Source organism: Kogia breviceps, chromosome 13 (assembly GCF_026419965.1).
Source record: "Kogia breviceps isolate mKogBre1 chromosome 13, mKogBre1 haplotype 1, whole genome shotgun sequence".
Classification (NCBI taxonomy): domain Eukaryota; kingdom Metazoa; phylum Chordata; class Mammalia; order Artiodactyla; family Physeteridae; genus Kogia; species Kogia breviceps.
Window position 1 is genome coordinate 59,245,554 of NC_081322.1, and position 23,701 is coordinate 59,269,254.

The 23,701-nt window shown below is 35.6% G+C and overlaps 1 protein-coding gene across 9 annotated transcripts in view; it reads left to right on the plus strand.

The window, feature by feature from the left end:
• The window catches only part of LAMA2 (laminin subunit alpha 2), a 608,480-nt gene that overhangs the window by 505,491 nt on the left and 79,288 nt on the right, over positions 1–23,701 (plus strand). For all 9 annotated transcript variants that reach the window (XM_059083775.2, XM_059083777.2, XM_059083778.2 and 6 more), the window contains 2 exons: positions 398–536; positions 21,899–22,001. In XM_059083775.2, the coding sequence (XP_058939758.1) occupies positions 398–536; positions 21,899–22,001 (242 nt within the window). The remainder of the gene's footprint in view (positions 1–397; positions 537–21,898; positions 22,002–23,701) is intronic.

Below are 23,701 nucleotides of genomic sequence, written 5' to 3' on the forward strand. Positions count from 1 at the left end.
TTGTCCTCATCTGAGAAGTGCACCTACTCTAAAGAGATTTTGTGAAGTTCATTCCAATAATATAGAACAAGTGCTCTGAAACTTGTGCGTGCTTCACAAATAACATAAAGAATCGTCTCACTGCTCATACTTGCATGGTGCTCATGGTTGCAGAAACTTCTGGAGGATGCTATGGGTACTTAAAAATATGTTGGTAGTATTTCATTGCTTAATTATTTAGGAATATGAGTTTAAACTGAAAATTACAATATTACAATTAGTAGATACCTCACTGTGGTTTGGAATTAACATATTTATACTGACCATGGTCATTTGGAAGCCATATTTGTTATAAGTAAGATGTTCTTCGTTTGAGTACCAGCTGCTCTGATGTTCTTTTTTGGGGCAATCCCAACAGAATCCTTGATGAGGCCAAAAACATCTCCTTCAATGCCACTGCAGCCTTCAAAGCTTACAGCAATATTAAGGACTATATTGATGAAGCTGAGAAAATTGCCAAAGAAGCCCAAGTTCTTGCACAGGAAGCCACAGAACTGGTAAGAAATAAATAGCATTATGTACTGAGAATGGAGTTCAATCTGTCTGAATAAGTACCTAAACTAAATTTCTCAAGTTTCTCAAAACTCTGGCAAATGATAGTAAATTAGAATATTTGTTTTGTATTATTTTCAAAGGCTCCTTTTAAATTTTATCCAAAATAAATGCTCAGTCATAGCAGAACTCTTTTCTCAGTCACCTACTGCTTTTCACTATTAATAAGGGTCTTGAAATTATCACAGATGCCAAATAGTTTGTGCCACCAACTCGCAAAGGAAAAACAGTCAAACATAAGACTCTGAACAGGGAAATTTATCACTATTATTCCATATGTCTTCAGTAAGAAAGTGCCTTGGACATTAACACCAGTGCTTATAGTCACATACAGATTGATTCTATGTAAAGTTTGATTATAAGTTACACATTTTACAAACACGCTAGATTATATATTTCTAAACTATTATACTATTTTTATCAGTTGAAATGTGTACCTTCAAAGCTACTTTTGGCTGCTGTCATTGTTCAAAGTAAATTTGCAATTAATATTTTAGAGTTTTCGGGTTCTAAGTATAGCACATTTTCTGAGTATCTTCAATAGTAACAAATCGTTTTCCTTTACATGTAGAGCAACATTTTGTAACCGAGTTATGTGATAAACCTTGGTAATACTATTTTAGGTCAAATTTCATTTCATAGGAAGCACGTGGTGAGTTAAAATGTTCAGAACCATCGCTTACTGCTTTGGCTTCACACAGAACCCCCCCCAATACATCAGAATTTCAGGAGAAAAAAATTTGATTGGACACTTGACTGTGAATGAAATATGCATAAATAGTGATGTTGAAGAAACAGATCCGTATTTTCTTTGCTTTGGTATTGAGCACAATGCTTTCATGGATTTCGGGGATATTGGAGGTATTTGCCACACTCTTAGCAGGTTTATTTTATGTTCATGATGAATGATACATCATATTCCATCAGCAGTTAGTACTGTTTTGGTTTCTCTGGAATGAGCTCTACCAATACCATATGTTCTATTTATTTCTTATTCAAAATCATGACACAATTATTACAGAAACTTCCCTATGTTCAATTATCCTTTCAAAATGAACCATTTTTCAAATCTATTTGAAGATCCTAGTCTTCAAGTTCACCATTTTCATCTGACCCATGTTTTATTGGATCACCATTTTCAGCATTTAGCACAGTACCTGACAGAGAGTAGACACTCATGAGTGAATGAATGAATGAATGTCATTCTAAATGACATTTTCCATGCCTATTTACAACATTTTGTACCAGTAAAATCCTCACTATTGTCATTGCTTCATTTTTATAAACTTTTAACACTTTATGTTAAAGATCTGTTTATTTTCACCCAAATTTAATACCATCACTTTATACTCAGGAGACTCTCATATTCATGCCAACATGAAATATTCACTTTTCCTCAACACTGATGCTTATACATGATAGGCTAGCCAAACTCAAACATAGAGCTAGGACAAGTTTTTTGTTGTTGTTTTTTGTTTTAACTAGGACAAGTTTTACTGCATTACAGCATGTCCCCTTGTTATTGTTATTCCTTCTCTATAAGCCATGTAAAAATAATTAAATGTCTGAAAAATTACAAAGTAAAAGCTAAAGAGAATCACTGATTTATTAAGTGGCTATCAGCAAACACACAGAAGACTGATTTGGCCAGAAAGTTTGTTGGACTGTGTTTCAAGAACAGAATAAATAAAGTTTTAATTTTAATAATTCATTATAATATAGTGCTATTATACTGGAAAAGAAATATAATTGCCATTAAATTGAGCAATTACCTAGATAGTACTAGCATCCCATAAATGTTAGAGCTGGTATTATTGCTAGAGCTATAGATAAACACAGAAGAGTAAGATTAAGTTTATTATTTATGTATGAAAGAGTCATTTGAGTCTAGTCCTGCAAAGAAGGAAGAATGTTTTCAGAGAATTAGAAACAAAGGACAAGGAAACAAAGCAGGAATTTATACGAGGAGAAAAAAGACATATTAGACAAGCAATAAAGCAATCAATTACTACTGTGAAGAAGATGGACGTAGATAATGTGAGAAGAAAAAAAGCATTGAAAATACCGCAGGAAAAGAAACAAATGAATATGGAATAGTCTCAAAGCATAATTGACAGCATTTGTAAAGCCACTTTACTTTTAAAAATCTGCTTAAGTCTACCTATTTGTAGGGCACACATAATCAACAATGGAATTGAAAGGAAAATATGAGTGAGAAAAAAGTTGATCCTTTATTTTAATTAAATAATAAGCAGGTGTAGATTATAAACAATTCAAGGTTGTAGTATAGTTCCTATGTGAAGAGTAACAGCCCCTTTTATATATAATTTATTTAAATATCAAAATGAAATATTATTTTAGGAACAGACATGAAAAAACACTCTATTTCTATTAGTGCTAGGCAGAAAACTACTATTATTATATCATTGGTACAAAAGATTGTTCTCATGATCTCCAAGATAACATCTCATTTTGTACCTCTCATTGGTGTGCACAAGGAGAAAGAGAAAGGAAATATGTCACCATTTACAAAATAGAATATGAAGATCCAGTAATTTTTTTCTAATCTTTATTGCTTTGATGCTATAAAAAGTCCTCAGACTCTAAAATAACAGAGAATTAAACCTTAAAAAATTTTTTTCCAGATCATAGGTGAACTTAAAACCTATGTTATCAAGCAGATCAGATTTTAGAAGTAGGTGAAAAGTAGATTTCATATGCTGCTGGATCCTTGGGATGACCTCCAGAGGCAATAGGCACGGTATCAGTAGCACTGGGAGAGGAGACCCTCTGCCCTTTTCACTGGGAAGTTCTTAGATGCTGTGCACTTGAATCTGGTATATCCAAACAGCAAACAAAAGGAAGGAACAAAAAGGAAGTCTAATGTAGAATGGATTCCTTAGATCTGGTTCTTTAAGATCCTGAAGAATCATCACACAACAATAATCACATAGTCTCCATCTATTCTGAAATGCTGTCCTCCTTCCTTCCTTTCTTTCTTTTCTCCCTCTCTCCCTTTCTCAAAGTGAATGGAATGTGCTCTGTGATATATACTTCAGTGTAAAAAATGTAGGCAGTCCTCACCTTCCCTAGGTATCTTGCATTAAAAAAAAAAAAAAGAATCACTTCCCACAGCAACTGAAGATTTCTTTTTTCTTTTATACCCTCTTCTTTACACTGCAATCATTGTTATTGTCTGAAACTCTCCCTCTCTCTCTCTCTCTCCCCACCACACACGCACACCAGCAAAATCCCTTAATTTCCTCTAATCCAGAATCCTCTTTCTCAATTAGTCTCAGTCTCAGTGTTTAGTCTGATCTTCACTAAGAATCAGCACTAGAAATTGAGAAGAATTTATACTTGCTTTCAACACCAGTACACAATGTGGTCTTCCTCTTTATTCTCCAAATTCAAGTTCTGTCCCTTGCTACAGTTACCCATCACTCCTGGGAGCCATTAGTCTAAATAGCTTTGGCATGCACTTTCTCAGGCACATCTAGGAAAAAATAATATAAAATACAGAAGAAAGTGAGTGCAATTTGTGAGTAATGCATTTTCTCATAGAAACAGTAATAGTGGGACAGTTAGTAAAGAACAGTGCTTTGTAAGTGATATGTAGGCTTTAGATGAACTAAAAAGAGGGGGGGAAATTCTGAAACAAATATTTTACAGGAGGAAAATATACCTAAAATTAAGTAAGTTTAAAGCCTTAGACACCTGATTCTAAAAATACATGAATTGCTGTTGTAAGTGACTTCCCACTGTTGATTCCTTAGTATGAGGAGAGTAAACATCCATAAAAACTTGAAGCTTTTTCTTCAAAAAACTTGAAACTTGAAGGAGTTTTTTCTTGCTTTAGGGTCGAGTCTACAGAATACATTGGATTTTTGTAAATTCACTCTTATGTGACAGATCAGTGGGGAGAAAAACCCTGATAGAAAATAAGGATACTAGAAAGCAAAGTCAGGGAGCTCTAACAACATGGCAGTCTGAGTTAATTCAGATCCATCCTAATGTGAGAAGTTCACAGAAATGCTAGGTAAATTCTAACTCCCCAAAATTTTACACATACTTTATTTTATAAAGAGGAAACAAAAGAAAATCTAAAAATAAAAACGAGAGTAAAACAGAATAGCCCATTCTAGAGCTGGCAGCTTGGTGACTCAATGAATTTGGAACATAAATATAGGTCATATGTCTAGGGACTGGGATTTTAAAGCAAGCCCAGGCAGTGAGAGAAGACATCACAGATATCATCCTAAACCTACAAAAGAAGGAATCTTTTTTGACTAATCGAAAGTATGCAAAACCGTGAGACTTGGAAACAATTGTTCTCATCAACAAACACTCCTTCTAGCCCAGAACATGCCAAGGAGCCTTGTTACTTTTCATGCCTCCAGTTGTGAAAAATGTCTCTCATAAGTTGCTAAAACCATAAGCCTGTGGACTGAAGTCCAAATTAATACCGTATATATTTATATATGGATTAAAGTCCATATGGTACAAGACTTTCCAAGCTAAAAGTTTAATGGGGAGAGGAGGGGAACTGTTCCTGGCTCTTCTAAACTCTAGAGCATCTAGAAGGACACAGAAAAGTGGTCTGTTTAGATACACTATAAATAATCAAGTAGGAAAGAGGGTAGGCAGGCAAAGTATGTAACATGATCCTGAAGTTATTAAAAAATCTGAAAGAGAATGTACAATAAACGTGTTTAAAAGTATTGAAATGTTAAAAAGAATAGAGAAGAGTGATAAAAAGAAAAAATACAGAAGATTACGGAAATTTGTAACAGAAGCAAATAAAATTTCTAAAAATAAAATATATAGGAAAAGAGAATGAGTTAATAGAAAGAGTTGAATACATTACCCAGAATGCAACAAGTATGGTAAAACATACAAGGAGTGTAAGAAACAAGGAATATAGATTGTAAAAATGAAATGCAAATCTATTAGGAGTTCCGTAAGTTGAAAAGGGTGAGAATGGGGAATAGTAATAGTAAAAGAGATACTGAAAATTTTCAAGTGCTGGTGAAAGATATGATATGATCTCTCAAGTTAAGGAAGCTTATCACAATAAATAAAATAATTCCACACATGGAAAGATCATTGTTAAACTACAGAACTAAAGAGAAAAAGAAAACAAAGTCTTAAAATAATTAGGGAGAAAAGGCTTTGGGTCAGATGCCAACTGCACAGCCACAGCATCCGGGGCTTTGAAAGATGTTTCATCTCTGCCTGCTTTCTACTCTGGGTATTCTGCTCCCATGGCCTGCTGCCACCATTTCACAGCTTAGTGACTGTGGTGTTTTCTTATTTCTACTTCCTTTTACCAGAAAATAATGTCTCCACAATTAAAATTTAAGCTGAAAATAGACCTCGAGGGGACAGAAGCATGAACAACTCCGTGAGAATTTCATTTGCATTATTTCACAAGTAATATATTCCATGATTTTCATATAGGTAATACTTGGAATATAGTAGCTGATCACTAAATGTAAATTGCCCCCTCCCATCTCCAAACATTGATACTAGGAATCTAGAAAGGCTAGGATGCTCCAGATTTTCAGAATGAACAAGATATATATACTGCCAAGAGAATTAGGAAAGTTGAATAGAGAAGAAAATTTCAAAGAAAAAATAAAATCACTTTCCCTACTTAGTTTGAGATCATCTATGAATATTTATTTGAATGTAGATGCCTTGTAGGATTTTTTATTGATTAGAATTAGGTTCAAGTAGTGTGCCAGAATTTCCTAATCAGGCTGTGGAAAGAAGATAGCAGGTCAGAATTTGAGGATTAGAAGATCTGTCTCCAAGTTGAGTGCATATTGTCCATGTACTGAGCTGTGTCAGCTAAAGTAATAGCTTTTTTTTTTTTTTTTTTTTTTTTTTTTTTTTGTGGTACGCGGGCCTCTCACTGTTGTGGCCTCTCCCGTTGTGGAGCACAGGCTCTGGACGCGCAGGCTCTGTGGCCATGGCTCACGGGCCCAGCCGCTCTGCGGCATGTGGGATCTTCCCGAACCAGGGCATGAACCCGTGTCCCCTGCATTGGCAGGCGGACTCTCAACCACCACGCCACCAGGGAAGCCCAGTAATAGCTTTTTAAAAAACTTTGTGCAGTCTATTCGGATCCCTCTCTTGGTTTAATGCTGATAGTTAATATCTTCCCCAAAGCTTAACACTTATTTTTTAATCTGGTTTAATATTCAGTCTCCAACTATCCTTCCTTGATGCAGTTGTGGTGCTTATAATAGGTGCTTCTGAACTGTTTATTGACATGAGGTATTAAGCATGTTCACATTTTCAATTTATTTTATAAATTTTTAAAAGCTTTTTTAAAAAAACATATTTATTGTATTTAATATATAGTAGCATTATGAAACACACAGGAATAAAGATAAATAGAATTCTTGCCTGTCCTCAAACCAGCAGTAATCATTTAAGTTTTTATTATTTGTTATGCTTATGAAAATAATACTTTCCAACTTTTATGTTCATAATTTATTCTTTTTTTTTTTTTTTTTTTTGTGGTATGCGGGCCTCTCACTCTTGTGGCCTCTCCCGTTGGGCAGCACAGGCTCCAGACGCACAGGCCCAGCGGCCATGGCTCACAGGCCCAGCCGCTCCGTGGCATGTGGGATCCTCCCGGACCGGGGCACGAACCCGTGTCCCCTGCATCGGCAGGTGGACTCCCAACCACTGCACCACCAGAGAAGCACTGTTCATAACTTATTCTTTTCCATTATTGTAATTTTTCCATTCCTTATTATTATTTTCTTTATTGTTATTTCTTTTAGTACTAGTAGTATTCCTAATAATTTCTTCTTTTTTATTAGTTTTTGAGTCCATATGTAGCCAGATTTTTTTTTTCACCATGATCAAGTGGGATTTATTACAGGGATGCAAGGATGGTTCAAAACCTGCAAACCAACCAATGTGATACACCACACCAACAAACTGAAGAACAGAATCCACAAGATCATCCCAGTAAATGCAGAAAAAGCCTATTTTTCTTTTTTTTTTTTTTATTCTGTTGGGCCTGACTTCCTTCATCCAATATTATGGTATTTTTTTAAAATTTTTTTTAATTTGAATTTTATTTATTTTTTTATACAGCAGGTCCTTATTAGTCATCAATTTTATACACATCAGTGTATACATGTCAATCCCAATCGCCCAATTCATCCCACAACCACCCCCACTCCCCTGCTGCTTTCCCCCATTGGTGTCCGTACGTTTGGTCTCTACATCTGTGTCTCAATTTCTGCCCTACAAACCGGTTAATCTGTACCATTTTTCTAGGTTCCACATATATGTGTTAATACACGATATTTGTTTTTCTCTTTCTGACTTACTTCACTCTGTATGACAGTCTCTAGATCCATCCACGTCTCTACAAATGACCCAATTTCATTCCTTTTTATGGCTGAGTAATATTCCATTGTATATATGTAACCACATCTTCTTTATCCATTCATCTGTCGATGGGCATTTAGGTTGCTTCCATGACCTGGCTATTGTAAAGAATGCTGCAATGAACATTGGGGGTGCATGTGTCTTTTTGAGTTACGGTTTTCTCTGGGTATATGCCCAATAGTGGGATTGTTGGATCATATGGTAATTCTATTTTTAGTTCCTTTTTTTTTTTTTTTTTTTTTTTTTTGTGATACGCGGGCCTCTCACTGTTGTGGCCTCTCCCGTTGAGGAGCACAGGCTCCGGACACGCAGGCTCAGCGGCCATGGCTCACGGGCCCAGCCGCTCCGCGGCATGTGGGATCTTCCCAGACCAGGGCACGAACCTGTGACCCCTGCATCGGCAGGCGGATTCTCAACCACTGCGCCACCAGGGAAGCCCTATTTTTAGTTCTTTAAGGAACCTCCATACTGTTCTCCATAGTGACTGTATCAATTTACATTCCCACCAGCAGTGCAATAGGGTTCCCTTTTCTCCGCACCCTCTCCAGCATTTGTTGTTTGTAGATTTTCTGATGATGCCCATTCTAACTGGTGTGAGGTGATAACTCATTGTAGTTTTGATTTGCATTTCTCTAATAATCAGTGACGTTGAGCAGCTTTTCATGTGCATCTTGGCCATCTGTATATCTTCTTTGGACAAATGTCTATTTAGGTCTTCTGCCCATTTTTGGATTGGGTTGTTTGTTTCTTTAATATTGAACTGCATGAACTGTTTATATATTTTGGAGATAAACCCTTTGTCTGATGATTCAGTTGCAAATATTTTCTCCCATTCTGAGGGCTGTCTTTTCGTCTTCATTATGGTTTTCTTTGCTGTGCAACAGCTTTTAAGTTTCATTAGGTCCCATTTTTTATTTTTGTTTTTATTTCCATTACTCTAGGAAGTGGATCAAAAAGGATCTTGCTGTGATTTATGTCAAAGTGTGTTCTTCCTATGTTTTCCTCTAAGACTTTTATAGTGCCTGGTCTTACATTTAGCTCTCTAATCCATTTTGAGTTTATTTTTGTGTATGGTGTTAGGGAGTGTAGCTGTCCAGTTTTCCCAGCACCATTTATTTTTTTTTACTTTATTTTTTTAAATGGGTGAATTTCTTTAATGTGAATTAGATATCAAAATGATTTTTTTTAAAAGCAAACAATCTCTTTTCGTAGACGACATAACTTTGAAAACAGAAAATCTTAACGAATCTATAAAGTATATTCGAACTAATAATTAAATTTAGAGAAAAGATGCTCACCATCACTACTTATTAGGAAAATGCAAATTAAAATCACAATGAGATAATGTTGCACACTTATTATAATGGCTAAAATTAAATAGATGGACCATACCAAATATTAGAGAGGTTGTGGAGCCATTTGATCTTTAACACACTGCTGGTAGGAATGTAAAATGGTACAACTACTTTGCAATAGTTTTTTAAAATGGTAAACATATAGACTAAAGATAAAAGAGAGCAAATGTCCTTAAAATAATTTTCCACAAATGTCTATAGTACTTTTGCAAAAGTCAAAAATTAGAAAAAAGTTAACATGTCCACAAGTGAATAGATTAAAAGTAGTATATCCACACAATCCCAGCACCATTTATTGAAGAGACTGTCTTTTCTCCATTGTATTCCCTTGCCTCCTTTGTCATAGATTAGTTGACCATAGGTTCATGAATTTGTCACTGGGCTTTCTGTCCTGTTCCATTGATCTATATTTCTGTTTTTGTGCCAGTACCATATTGTCTTGATTACTATAGCTTCGTAGTATAGTCTGAAGTCAGGGAGTCTGATTCCTCCAGCTCCGTTTTTTTCCCTCAAGACTGCATTGGCTCTTTGGGGTCTTTTGTGTCTCCATACAAATTTTAAGATTTTTTGTTCTAGTTCTGTAAAAAATGCCATTGGTAATTTGATAGTTATTGCACTGAATCTGTACATTGCTTTGGGTAGTAGAGTCATTTTCACAATATTGATTCTTCCAACCCAAGAACATGGTATATCTCCCCATCTGTTTGTATCATCTTTAATTTCTTTCATCAGAGTCTTATAGTTTTCTGCATACAGGTCTTTTGTCTCCCTAGGTAGGTTTATTCCTAGGTATTTTATTCTTTTTGTTGCAGTGGTAAGTGGGAGTGTTTCCTTAGTTTCTCTTTCAGATTTTTCATCATTAGTGTATAGGAATACAAGAGATTTCTGTGCATTAATTTCATATCCTGCAACTTTACCAAATTCATTGACTAGCTCTAGTAGTTTTCTGGTGTCATCTTTAGGATTCTGTATGTATAGTATCATGTCATCTGCAAACAGTGACAGCTTTACTTCCTCTTTTCCAATCTGTATTCCTTTTATTTCTTTTTCTTCTCTGATTGCCATGGCTAGGACTTCTGAAGCTATGTTGAATAATAGTGGTGAGAGTGGACATCCTTGTCTTTTTCCTGATCTTAGAGGAAATGCTTTCAGTTTTTCACCATTGAGAATGATGTTTGCTGTGGGTTTGTTGTATATGGCCTTTATTATGTTGAGGTAGGTTCCTTCTATGCCCACTTTCTGGAGAGTTTTTATCATAAATGGGTGTTGAATTTTGTCAAAAGCTTTTTCTGCATCTAGTGAGATGATCATATGGTTTCTATTTCTCAATTTGTCAGTATGGTCCACCACATTGATTGATCTACGTATACTGAAGAATCCTTGCATCCCTGGGATATATCCCACCCGATCATGATGTATGATCCTTTTAATATGTTCTTGAATTCTGTTTGCTAGTATTTTGTTGAGGATATTTGCATCTATATTCATCAGTGATATTGGTCTGTAATTTTCTTTTTTTGTAGTATCTTTGTCTGGTTTTGGTATCAGGCTGATGGTGGCCTCATAGAATGAGTTGGGAGTGTTCCTTCCTCTGCAATTTTTTGGAAGAGTTTGAGAAGGATGGGTGTTAGCTCTTCTCTAAATTTTTGATAGAATTCACCTGTGAAGCATCTGGTCTTGGACTTTTGTTGGTTAAATGATTTTTAATCACAGTTACAATTTCATTATTTGTGATTGGTCTGTTCATATTTTCTATTTCTTCCTGGTTCAGTCTTGGAAGGTTGTACCTTTCTAAGAATTTGTCCATTTCTTCCAGGTTGTCCATTTTATTGCCATAGAGTTGCTTGTAGTAGTCTCTTAGGATGCTTTTTATTTCTGTGGTGTCTGTTGTAACTTCTCCTTTTTCGTTTCTAGTTCTATTGATTTGAGTCCTCTCCCTCTTTTTCTTGATGAGTCTGGCTAGTGGTTTATCAATTTTGTTTATCTTCTCAAAGAACCAGCTTTTAGTTTTATTGATCTTTGCTACTGTTTTCTTTGTTTCTATTTCATTTATTTCTTCTCTGACCTTTATGATTTCTTTCCTTCTGCTAACTTTGGGTTTTGTTTGTTCTTCTTTCTCTAGTTCCTTTAAGTGTAAAGTTAGATTGTTTATTTGAGATTTTTCTTGTTTCTTGAGGTAGGCTTGTATAGCTATAAACTTCTGTCCTAGAACTGCTTTTGCTGCATCCTGTAGGTTTTGGGTCGTCGTGTTGTCATTGTCATTTGTCTCTAGGTATTTTTTGATTTCCTCTTTAATTTCTTCAGCAATCTCTTGGTTATTTAGTAATGCACTGTTTAGCCTCCATGTGTTGGTGTTTTTTACGTTTTTTTCCCTGTAATTGATTTCTAATCCCATAGCACTGTGGTCAGAAAAGATGCTTGATATGATTTCAATTTTCTTAAATTTACTGTGGCTTGATTTGTGACCCAAGATGTGATCTATCCTGGAGAATGTTCTGTGCGCACTTGAGAAGAAAATGTAATCTGCTGTTTTTGGATGGAATGTCCTATAAATATCAATTAAATCTATCTGGTCTATTGTGTCATTTAAAGCTTCTGTTTCCTTATTTATTTTCATTTTGGATGATCTGTCCATTGGTGTAAGTGAGGTGTTAAAGTCCCCCACTATTATTGTGTTACTGTCAGTTTCCTCTTTTAGAGCTGTTAGCAGTTGCCTTATATATTGAGGTGCTCCTATGTTGGGTGCATATATATTTATAATTGTTATATCTTCTTCTTGGATTGATCCCTTGATCATTATGTAGTGTCCTTCCTTGTCTCTTGTAACATTCTTTATTTTAAAATCTATTTTATCTGATATGAGTATTGCTACTCCAGCTTTCTTTTGACTTCCATTTGCATGGAATATCTTTTTCCATCCCCTCCCTTTCAGTCTGAATGTGTCCCTAGGTCTGAAGTGGGTCTCTTGTAGACAGCATATATATGGGTCTTGTTTTTGTATCCATTCAGCAAGCCTGTGTCTTTTGGTTGGAGCATTTAATCCATTCATGTTTAGGGTAATTATCGATATGTATGTTCCTATGGCCATTTTCTTAATTGTTTTGGGTTTGTTTTTGTAGGTCCTTTTCTTCTCCTGTGTTTCCCACTTAGAGAAGTTCCTTTAGCATTTGTTGTAGAGCTGGTTTGGTGGTGCTGAATTCTCTTAGCTTTTGCTTGTCTGTAAAGCTTTTGATTTCTTCATCGAACCTGAATGAGATCCTTGCCTGGTAGAGTAATCTTGGTTGTAGGTTCTTCCCTTTCATCACTTTAAGTATATTATGCCACTTCCTTCTGGCTTGTAGAGTTTCTGCTGAGAAATCATCTGTTAACCTTCTGGGAATTCCCTTGTAAGTTATTTGTCATTTTTCCCTTGCTACTTTCAATAACTTTTGTTTGTCTTTAATTTTTGCCAGTTTGATTACTATGTGTCTCGGCATGTTTCTCCTTGGATTTATCCTGTATGGGACTCTCTGAGCTTCCTGGACTTAGGTGGCTATTTCCTTTCCCGTGTTAGGGAAGTTTTTGACTATAATGTCTTCAAATATTTTCGTGGGTCCTTTCTCTCTCTCTTCTCCTTCTGGGATCCCTATAATGCGAATGTTGTTGCATTTAATGTTGTCCCAGAGGTCTCTTAGGCTGTCTTCATTTCTTTTCATTCTTTTCTCTTTATTCTGTTCTGCAGCAGTGAGTTCCACCATTCTGTCTTCCACATCACTTATCCATTCTTCTGCCTCAGTTATTCTGCTATTGATTCCTTCTAGTGTAGTTTTCATTTCAGTCATTGTATTGTTCATCTCTGTTTGCTTGTTCTTTAATTCTTCTAGGTCTTTGTTCAACATTTCTTGCATCTTCTTGGTCTTTGCCTCCATTATTTTTTGAGGTCCTGGATCATCTTCACTATCATTATTCTGAATTCTTTTTCTGGAAGGTTGCCTATCTCCACTTCAGTTAGTTGTTTTTCTGGGGTTTTATCTTGTTCCTTCATCTGGTACATAGCCCTCTGCCTTTTCATCTTATCTATCTCTCTGTGAATGTGGTTTTTGTTCCACCGGCTGCATGATTGTAGTTCTTCTTGCTTCTGCTGTCTGCCCTCTGGTGGATGAAGCTATCTAAGAGGCCTGTGCAAGTTTCCTATTGGGAGGGACTGGTGGTGGGTAGAGCTGAGTGTTGCTCTGGTGGGCAGAGCTCAGTAAAAAGTTTAATCTGCTTGACTGCTGATGGGTGTGGCTGGGTTCTCTCCCTGTTGGTTGTTTGGCCTGAGGCAACCCAACACTGGAGCCTAGCTGGGCTCTTTGGTGGGGCTAATGGTGGACTCTGGGAGGGCTCACGCCAAGGAGTATTTCCCAGAAAGCCTGCTGCCAGTGTCCTTGTCCCCACAGTGTGACACAGCCACCCCCCACCTCTGCAGGAGAGGTCTGTCTGGTTCAGTCTGGTTCTGTCTGGTTCACTAGCAGGTCTGTCTGGTTCAGTCTCCCCTGGGGTCACTGCTCCTTCCTCTGGGTCCCAGTGTGCACACTACTTTGTGTATGCCCTCCAAGAGTGGAGTCTCTGTTTCCCCCAGTCCTGTCAAAGTCCTGCAATCACATCCTACTAGCCCTCAAACTCTGGTTCTCTAGGAATTCCTCCCCGCCATTGCTGGACCCCCAGGTTGGGAACCTGACGTGGGGCTCAGAACCTTCACTCCAGTGGGTGGACTTCTGTGGTATAAGTGTTCTCCAGTCTGTGAGTCATCCACCCAGCAGTTATGGGATTTGATTTTACTGTGATTGTGCCCCTCCTACCACCTCATTGTGGCTTCTCTTTTGTCTTTGGATGTGTGGTATCTTTTTTGGTGGGTTCCAGTGTCTTCCTGTTGATGACTGTCCAGCAGCTAGTTGTGATTCTGGTGTTCTCGCAAGAGGGAGTGAGAGCACGTCCTTCTACTCCGCCATCTTGGTTCCTAATCTGTAGCCAGAGTCTTTTGATATCACTGCTATTGATCAATACATCATATAGTTAAACACTGTGAATCTTACAATAGGATTAAACATTAAGGTATTTCTAATGAGTATCTATTCAGAAATGTGGTCATATCATCTTTTCAGTCTGTCTTATTTAATATTTGCTTTGTGTAATTGGATGAATCAAAATACGTAAAGAATACTTGCAAGGTCATTTTGAGTTTTTATTTCCTACATAAAGAAGTGTGCAAATATTGGCAGAATACACATTGCATTCAAAAGGCCCAATAAAAAAAAAAAAGGCCCAATATAATATAGTGTCAGTCAAGTTTTAAACTTTAACTCGCATATACCTTGTGTTTTATTCTGCCAGTGATTACTTAGGAGTCGTTCAAACAATAATTTTGACTTCTTATTAATATCTATAATCATTGGGATTTAAAGTTTGTACCAGTGTAGTGTTAATGGAAAAATAGTATAATCCATAATAGGTGTGACAATTGAATCTGTCACTAAAACTGGTGAGCATTTTTTTCTCCATCAGCAATTCAGCAACTTATCTAAGAACTGATTCACACAAGAGGAAATATGGAAAAGTCAGTGAGTATCTAAGTTACATAGAAAAATATTGAATATGTGTGTGAAAACGGTATTCATCAAGCCAGCTGACTTTAGTGATTTTCTTTGTACATGATACACTCATTTGTGTCAATAACTTTAAGAAAATCTATTGGAAGCAGAATAACAAACTTCTATTTGATTACCCAGAATTTGGCATATTTAAAAATTGAGGACATAAAGTGTTAAAAATGAAATCAAAAAGTTTGTTACATCAGTCAGCAACACAGAAACTCTTTGGGGTGAGGCTATAATGCAATATAAATTTAAACTAATTTTATTCAAGGCAGCAATGCTCTCAGACCTGATATTTGAGATTTCCACCAGTAGGAATAAATACAATAATAAATGTATGAATAATCAAGAAGTGAAATTGCCATGTTGAGTTTGATTCTGTACCTTAAATGGAAAGAAAGCAGTAAGCCCTCTGAGAAGGTTTTCTAACTCAATAGACCTTTATCCATTGTCTGTACTCAAAATCAAGACTCCTTGTGGTACCCACCCATCCTACCCTCAACAGCTTGTCAGCAGCAAGCCAGTGGCACCCAAGGGTGATGGAGCAATGGTTCTCATGCTGTGACTGGTGAAAACCTGTTTTCAATTATGTTATATACTTTTAAATCCTCTCTCAGTTGTCTTTCTTGGTGTTCTCAAGCTGCAAATTCGCAGTCATGAATTCTAAAATCTTGTGAGTAGTTTTGGAGATTTTCTATTTCATCCCTTGGTCTCCTTTGTGTGCTCAGTTGCTTCCAGTCCTCCAGAGACTCATCTAACCCCTGTCCCATTTTAGGATATGCAATGCTAGGATCTACAGCCTTTCTTTCACCAGATTTCTGACCAAAGTCATTCTTTGGGTTATTTTTGATTCACGATTTCATTCTAGTATCCTGTAGATTTTTAAAATATGGGTTATATTAAAACACCTTTAAAATCAATACACAGTGATTTCCTTTTTAAAAAATTGTGTATGATCTTTTTAATTATTACAAAAGCATTTCATGTCCATTATAAAACAAAATAGGAAATACAGACAAGCAAGAGGGAGAAAATCTAAAATGTGTGTAATCTCACCAACCACAAATAATTACTTTTATAATGTTGTTTATCTGCCCCTACCTTTTCCTGTGCAAATAGCTTTTGTACAAATGGGTAATTTTTACATAACTGTTTTGTAGTTTAATATATCTAGTAACATCATTTGCACATTTTTCAGTGTTCTCAAAAGTTATGTCTTTTAAAATGTATATAGGGCTAGATTCCACCATTTCTTCTAAGAATTTATTTTATTATAGTAAGAAATTTTTCCCTGATGTTTAACAACAGCCTAATATGCCCAAATATAAATTTCTTCTGATAAATATTTTACATAAACACACTGCAGCTAATGATCAGCCCTTACATATACCTCTGCACATTTTGAACAGTTTTCTTTATTAAAAAGATTTTGAATTTAAAATCATCTAAGTCACATATTACCTTGACACATTATCCCCTTTGGAAATGTGCAAGACTTGTCCTCTAAAATAAAATTATTTCATAAAGAGGAAGTAATGTAATAGGCTATAAACCATGCTGATGAATTTTCAGCTAGTACTTTCTTTAGAAAACAAAAATAAACAAAAACAATTATGCATCTCTCCTTAGCACCAACTTGTTCAATGAATTCAGAAAATTTATCTCTAATAAAGAAGTTAGTAGAGGAACATTCAGAAAAATAATAAAAATATAATATAGAAAGAAATATAAACAATAACTTCTAAATTTACTTATTTAAATAATACATCAGTGGGGTGTGGGTATACCATCCTGATAAACTTAACTTTAGGTCTCACCTGCACATCTCCTCCCCCTAAGAGAGCCTCCTCTGACAACAAAACACTTAGATATTTCCATACTCCATTATGGCAGTCATCATTTTCTTTATAAGGATTTTTTGGTTTGTCTCTCCACTCCACTTGTTCCATTAGAGAAGGCAGAGTCTTTCGATCTTTGAATAATCAGAGCTTACTCTGGTGCTTGAGAGAGCTAAAAACTTTTATTGGGTAAATCAGTCAATTCATTCATCTATTAATCAATAACATGGTGCCTAAGCAAGTCACTATGAATACTTAACAAATAGTAGGAAGAAGAAAACTAACATGTATTAAAAGCCAAGTAAGTGCCAAGCCTCTGTTAAATCTTTGTAGACTTTATCATTTTACTTTTTCCTGTATCTTTCCTTCTCTGATGTTTTAAATTATCTCACATTTTTTATAAATGATTATTAGCTAATAAAACATATAGCAACCTACATGTAATAATAGATCTTATTTTGTGTGATATAATAAAAGGTTTTAGATAATTTATAAATACATATATGTATATATACACAGAGAAGAACTTATTATTTATAAAAATACAGTCTCTAAAAAGCAAGTAACAAAATATCTTGCAAGTCTAAGAACCTCATTTATATTTCACATATGCTGTAGACACAGCCCAGAAACTCAGATGTGATGTTTATAAATATGCATGAAGTATAATTAGCTTGGAAAATGCTGCTTCATCACCTGTCCTGATATTGCTGATGTGCTTCAGTGACTTACTAAGCAATGTTGGAAAATGAACTCTCCAAATTCCAATGAATTGAAACAGTTCTGTTCATCCATAACGTGTTAGTGTTTTCCATTCTGTTATCATATGAAAGGCTTGTCTTTTAAACCTGGATTGTTAGTACACTGCTTATAGCTGACAGTTGTACTCCATCAGCTCTTTACTTTAATATTTTGAAGTGCTTCTTGAAATATTGAAACGTGTCCTATTCCTCCACATCTCTTGAACCCAAACCTCTCATTTCCAACGCCCTTGCCTAAGGTTACAACTCTATTTTCTCTGGCTCATACTATTACAATAGCCAACTGATATCTCCTTTTCCTCCCACATAGCTGCCCAATTCTTCTTCCTGGACTATTGCTCTGAGCATACATTCCTACTCAGAAACTTTTAACGGCTCCATATTGCTTATTGTCCAGTTTCCTTAGTCTAACATTCAAACTTTCCAGAAACTGACTCCAAACTACCTAACACCCTTACTTCTTAACACTGCCCTTCATAAAATCTACAGTCCTTTGCAACCAAAATACTTGCTCTCCCATCCACACATCAAAATTCCCTGTCTCCTTGTCTTTCCTTACCTTGTTGCTACAATATCTCCTATGCCCCCATATATACCACCCATCTCCTTACATCTGAGCAAGGAGTAGTTGACTAAGAATCCAGGAAAAAATCACTGGCTTCCTAAAAAACAGGAAAGACAAGATGTCTGGAAGCAAAAGGCAGGCAACACTCATAAATGCAAGATAAGAAATTGGCAGCAGGGAAGTTTATCGGAAGATGGACTTCAGTCAGGATTCAGTCATGTTGCTGGATGATGGTGCATATGTCCAATGGAAGATCATTGAACTGATAATCATCTAGTCAGGCTCATCAGAAAAATTGAGAAAGACCACCAATATCCAATATCAGGAATAAAAGAGGTGAAATCACAGCAACTTCTGCATACAGTAAAGGATAATAAGAGAAAATTATGAACAACTTTATGCCAAGAATTAGACATTTTGAATAAAATGGGAAAATTCTTTGAAAATCACAAACTACTGAAACTCATCCATAAATAAATAACTTGAATAGCCCTATACTCATTAAGGAATTAAATTTGTATTTTAAAACCCTCACATACATTCACACACGCGCATGCGCGCGCACACACACACACACACACACACACACACACACACACACACACTTCAGTTCCAAATGACTTCACTGGTGAATTCTACCAAATATTTAAGAAAGAAATAGTAAATTCTTCAGAGAATTGAAGAGGAGAAAATATGTCCTACCTCATTCTAAGAGGCCAGTATTACTATGGTACAAACCAGACAAAGACATTACCAAAAAAAAAATGCGAAAATTATAGACCAATATCCCTCATGAACATAGATTCAAACATTATGGACAATGTTAAAACAAATCAAATCCAACCATTTATTAAGATAAGGTACAGACTAGAAGAATATATTTGCAAATTACATATCTGATGAAGGATTTGTTTTCATATTATGCATAAATATCTTTCAAAACTCAACAAAAAACCCAGTTAAAACTTGGACAAAAAATTGGAACACTTAGCCAAAGAATAAATAAATAAGCACATGAAAAGATGCTCAATATTATTAGTCACAAGGAAAATGCAAATTAAAACCAAATGATGTACACACCTATTAGAATGTCTAAAATTTTAAGACTGACTATATCAAGTAATGACAAGGATGTAGGCAAACGTAACTCTCATACACTGCTGGTGAGAATTTAAAATAGTACAAATAATTTAGAAAACATGTTGATAGTTTCTAAAAAATGTAAACATACATCTGCCAGATAATCTAGCCACTCCACTTAGAGGTTTCCACTCCAAGAGAAATCAGCATATGTTCATACAAAGATGTGTACACAAATGTTCATAGCAACTCTATTTAGAATAGCCAAAGCTGGAAATAATCCAAATGTCCATCAAGAGATGAATGAATAAATAGATTGGGGCATATCCATGTAAATAAAAAAGGGATCACATGTTGATACACACACAACATGGATAAACATCAGAATAATTACACTGAATGAAAGAAGCCAGACAGAAAGGAGAGTACATACTGGATGATTGTATTTGTATAAAATTCTATAAAATGCAAACTAATAGTGATGGAAAGCAGATCAGTGGAGACGGGGGAAGACAAGGAGGGGTGGAAGGGAGGGATTGAAAAGAAATGATGGATATGTTCTCTACCTTGATTGTTTGGCAGTTTCATGGGTGTATAAATGTTAAAACTTATCAAATTGTAAATTTTAAATATGTGAAGTGTTTTTATACCTCAATAAAACTGCTGAAAAGTGTAAGAAAGTAGAAAAAAATAAATATTACCCATCACTGTTCCTAATCCCTCCACAATTTCCACGGCTCAGACTTTAGCCTCTTCACATGTTGTCTGGCCCTTCTCTTCTCTCTTACCTCATTTCTTTAATTTTCTTATGGACAGCAAGTCAACTCTCTCTCCCTCCTTTACTCCCATGCCTCACTTTGCATAGCCAAGATTAGCTGTAAAATGTTGGTTGTTAGATACTCACCAGATTATGTTCTTGTAGAGAGGAATTCACACATTAAGGCTATGGGGAAAGTTTGCTTTGTCTGGTTGCATCTTGCACTATGAATGATCGGTGTTATCCTGATGCCTCAGGGTCATCATTATCAACATTAATCATTTTACTACAATAATATCGGCATCCTATTTCATCCTTATCCTTATCGATTTGGATTTCTGAGATTTAAAAACTCTTCTCTCTAGTTGTTGGTTTTCTCTTTCCTCATTGTCAGACAGATTGTCAGCTGTCACTTCAGCTGTTTTCATGTGCCTATTTAGAGAATCTTCATCCTTCTTTCTCTGTAATGTCCTTTCTCTAATCTGTTTTGACTCAGGAAACCTATAACCAAGGGAGTAAGAACGGCATATAAATTTGGAACAAATATAGAACCTGAGTGGGTAATGGAGGCTTATTTTTTTTTGAGTAAGGTCCATTGGATTTGTGCCATTTATATTGACACTCTTCCTCCTTTTTTTTCCAAAATAAATTACACTTACGTGGTGTCACTGTACCTCATTTCCCACAGGAAACTGCAGGACTAAGAATTTCTGTGTTCTCAATTGAAGAGATTGTCCATTTCCCATAGAATAATTTGTCAGGGTTGTCAGACAGCTCTTTTTGCAAGTGCTAGATGTAAATGCACAATGTCTCTTTTTGTTTTTGTGGATGTTTCCAATATGTCCCTTTGTAGATGTCATAGTTTTATATAATCAATCTGTTCTATGGACAATAGATTATTTAAAACTGTTGGAATAACACCTTAAAATAAATTTTGCCACTACAGTAGCAAGTTCTGTAATCTCTCCTAGTTTAATGTTTAAATCATATGACTGATAAAAAATGTTATTAAGGCACTGGAGATGTATTTGAAGAGTATTATGTCGGGCTAACCTGAGTTCAGATCTATAACTTCAGCAGTAAGTATTTAGCGTTCTCTAGCCCTTCTTGCACCCTGAAATACTCTTCCAATTTCAAATTTACAGGTAAGATCCCATTTGATTTATCTTTTGGTATTAATGTACTATGTAATGATTCTTGAAGAGCAAACACTGTTATAATGGATAACTAAGCATTCAATTTAAATGATCGTTTTCCCATATCACTCTATTATCTTTGTGTCACCTCTTTTAGTCCAAGGCTCAACAAATCCATCTTTGCTAGGAGATGATTGTGGCTCAGAGATTGGCATTTAGAAGATTTTGTTTGGCCCTAGTACTCTGAGATGCATTTCAAAAAAGGAGCAGTGTTCTTCCTCATTTCAACACCTAGGGGACAGAAAATGCTCCCCCACTTACCCCACAACTTGAATGAAATGTGCTTAGGGATAAAGTCAAGGATGTGCTTAGTTCTTAATTTGCTTGACCATTTGACAGCACTTGATAGTACTGACCAGTTTTGACCTTGCAACATAGCCAGTCATCATACTCTGAGCCACTTCTCTATCTCTTGATTTCCATAATATCATGCTCTCCTAGGTTCTCTTTGTCCTTTCTGGAATCTCAATCACTTTGCCAGCCCAGCTTTCTGTACCTGCCTTTAAATGTTGGGATTCCTAAGGGTTCTATTCTAGGCTTTCTGCTCATCTCCCAATAAACAGTCTCCTGGCTTTAATCACAAATATGTGCTGATAATTTATTATTCTGCATATGTAGCCCAGAATGCTTTCCTGAAGGTAAACTCTGTGTGCCAAATGCCTGCTAGATATCTCTGCTCCATAGTTCTTTTGTTTGAGATATGTGACACTTCTTTTTCTTTCCGCAGGCAACAGGTCCTCAGGGTTCATTACACGAAGGTGCCAAAGGCTCTCTTCAGAAAAGCTTCGGGTTTCTTAATGAAGCCAAGAAGTTAGCAAATGATGTAAAAGGTTAGTGTGACCACTTTTTATTATTATTTTCAGTTTAATTGTAGTTGTAATTGGCAGGATATTTTATCAAATTATTGGAAAAGTGTAATTGTTGCAGCATAATTTTTATGATTATTTTTACTCTCTAGATTTAGTGCAAGTAAACTCTCTGATCAGTTTTACGGTATTTTGCCTTCACACCTCATTTTGCACTGGGCAATACTTCATAATTGTTAAGCCTAATTTCTATAGCATCATTTCATCTGTATCTGGAGTTTAGGAACTTTTAAAGTATGATAAATTTTAAAGAGCACCAAACCCCACCTTTTTTTTTTGACTTTGGAAATTATAGTCACAAAGGAATGAATCAGGCAGATGTAGTATAAATATCCTTGTGAAACTTTCGATTTAGTGGGGCACGTCTCGAAAAGTTTTCACCTTTTAAATACATTTTTAAGTATTTTATTCCTAATTGAAGGATCAAAGTGCACAATATATCTACCCTGATATATTATTGGGTTTTGCATTTAAAATGTATTATTCAATACAGCCACACTCTAGATAAGCTATTATGTTTTTATTTCATTTAGATATCTCCTGTTCTCATTTAATTGCCTCCTGTTTCTATCTTCAGTCTCACTCACCCTTTTCTGGCTTGCATCCAGCTCTGCAACCTTACTGAAACATTCATGTCCTCTGAAAACATGCTACCATTTCAAGACTCCACATTCCACAGTGTTCATTCTTCTCTTTGGAACTTCTCACCATCCTTCTTTCTTTTTCATCCAACTGCCTTCTACCAGACCTTCAAGATTTAGCTCAAATGTCATCTTCTCTGGGAAACCTAGCACCCCATCTGAATTCCATGCCTCTTCTCTGTGCATACCTTTCTCATAGACTTATCAAATCACTGCAACCATGGACTTGGCTTCCATCTTCTTGAGGACAGTCACAGGGTCTTCTTTTTAACTTTGTATTTCTAGTGTATAGTATCACAATGACTATCTCAAATCAGGAAATAAGCATATTTTTTAAATAAAAGAATGGTGTTGGTCTTTACTAACCTTAGAAACAAAAGAGATTTTATCATCATTTATATTTGTCATGCTTTAAACGAAGAGTCTCCAATAGAGCCTGGTATGGAATTACACGTTCTTTCTCCATTATAGATGGCACTTTGATAGTAAATGCTTTGGATTACGTATCACAGGTGAAATACAGCCCTATGTATATATATATATATATATATATATATATATATATATATATATACATATATATATATATATATATATATATATATATATATACATATATATATATATATATATATATATATATATATATATATATATATATATATATAATCCTATGCAGGAGATTGCACTTATTACAACCTGAACAGTAACTATAGAGTCAACCCTATTTTCCTATTGGGCAAGTTGAGTTGATCTCATTACTTTGCCATCACTCCTTTGTCTCCAATGTCCTTGCCCGGAACTGGGATCAGGGTGAGGTGAGAGAGGTTGAGCCATGCAAGTACAGAGTTAGATCCTGTTTTTATTTTGAATGTTAATATTTGCTCATCATTGATCTATTTTGATTTTTTAAAAAAATACTGCATTAAAACATTTTTACCTTGATCACTGATTTTTTTGGTGCCCCTTTGAATTTCACACCTGAGGGGAGTGCCTGAGTCACCTCACCCTACTTCCAGCCCT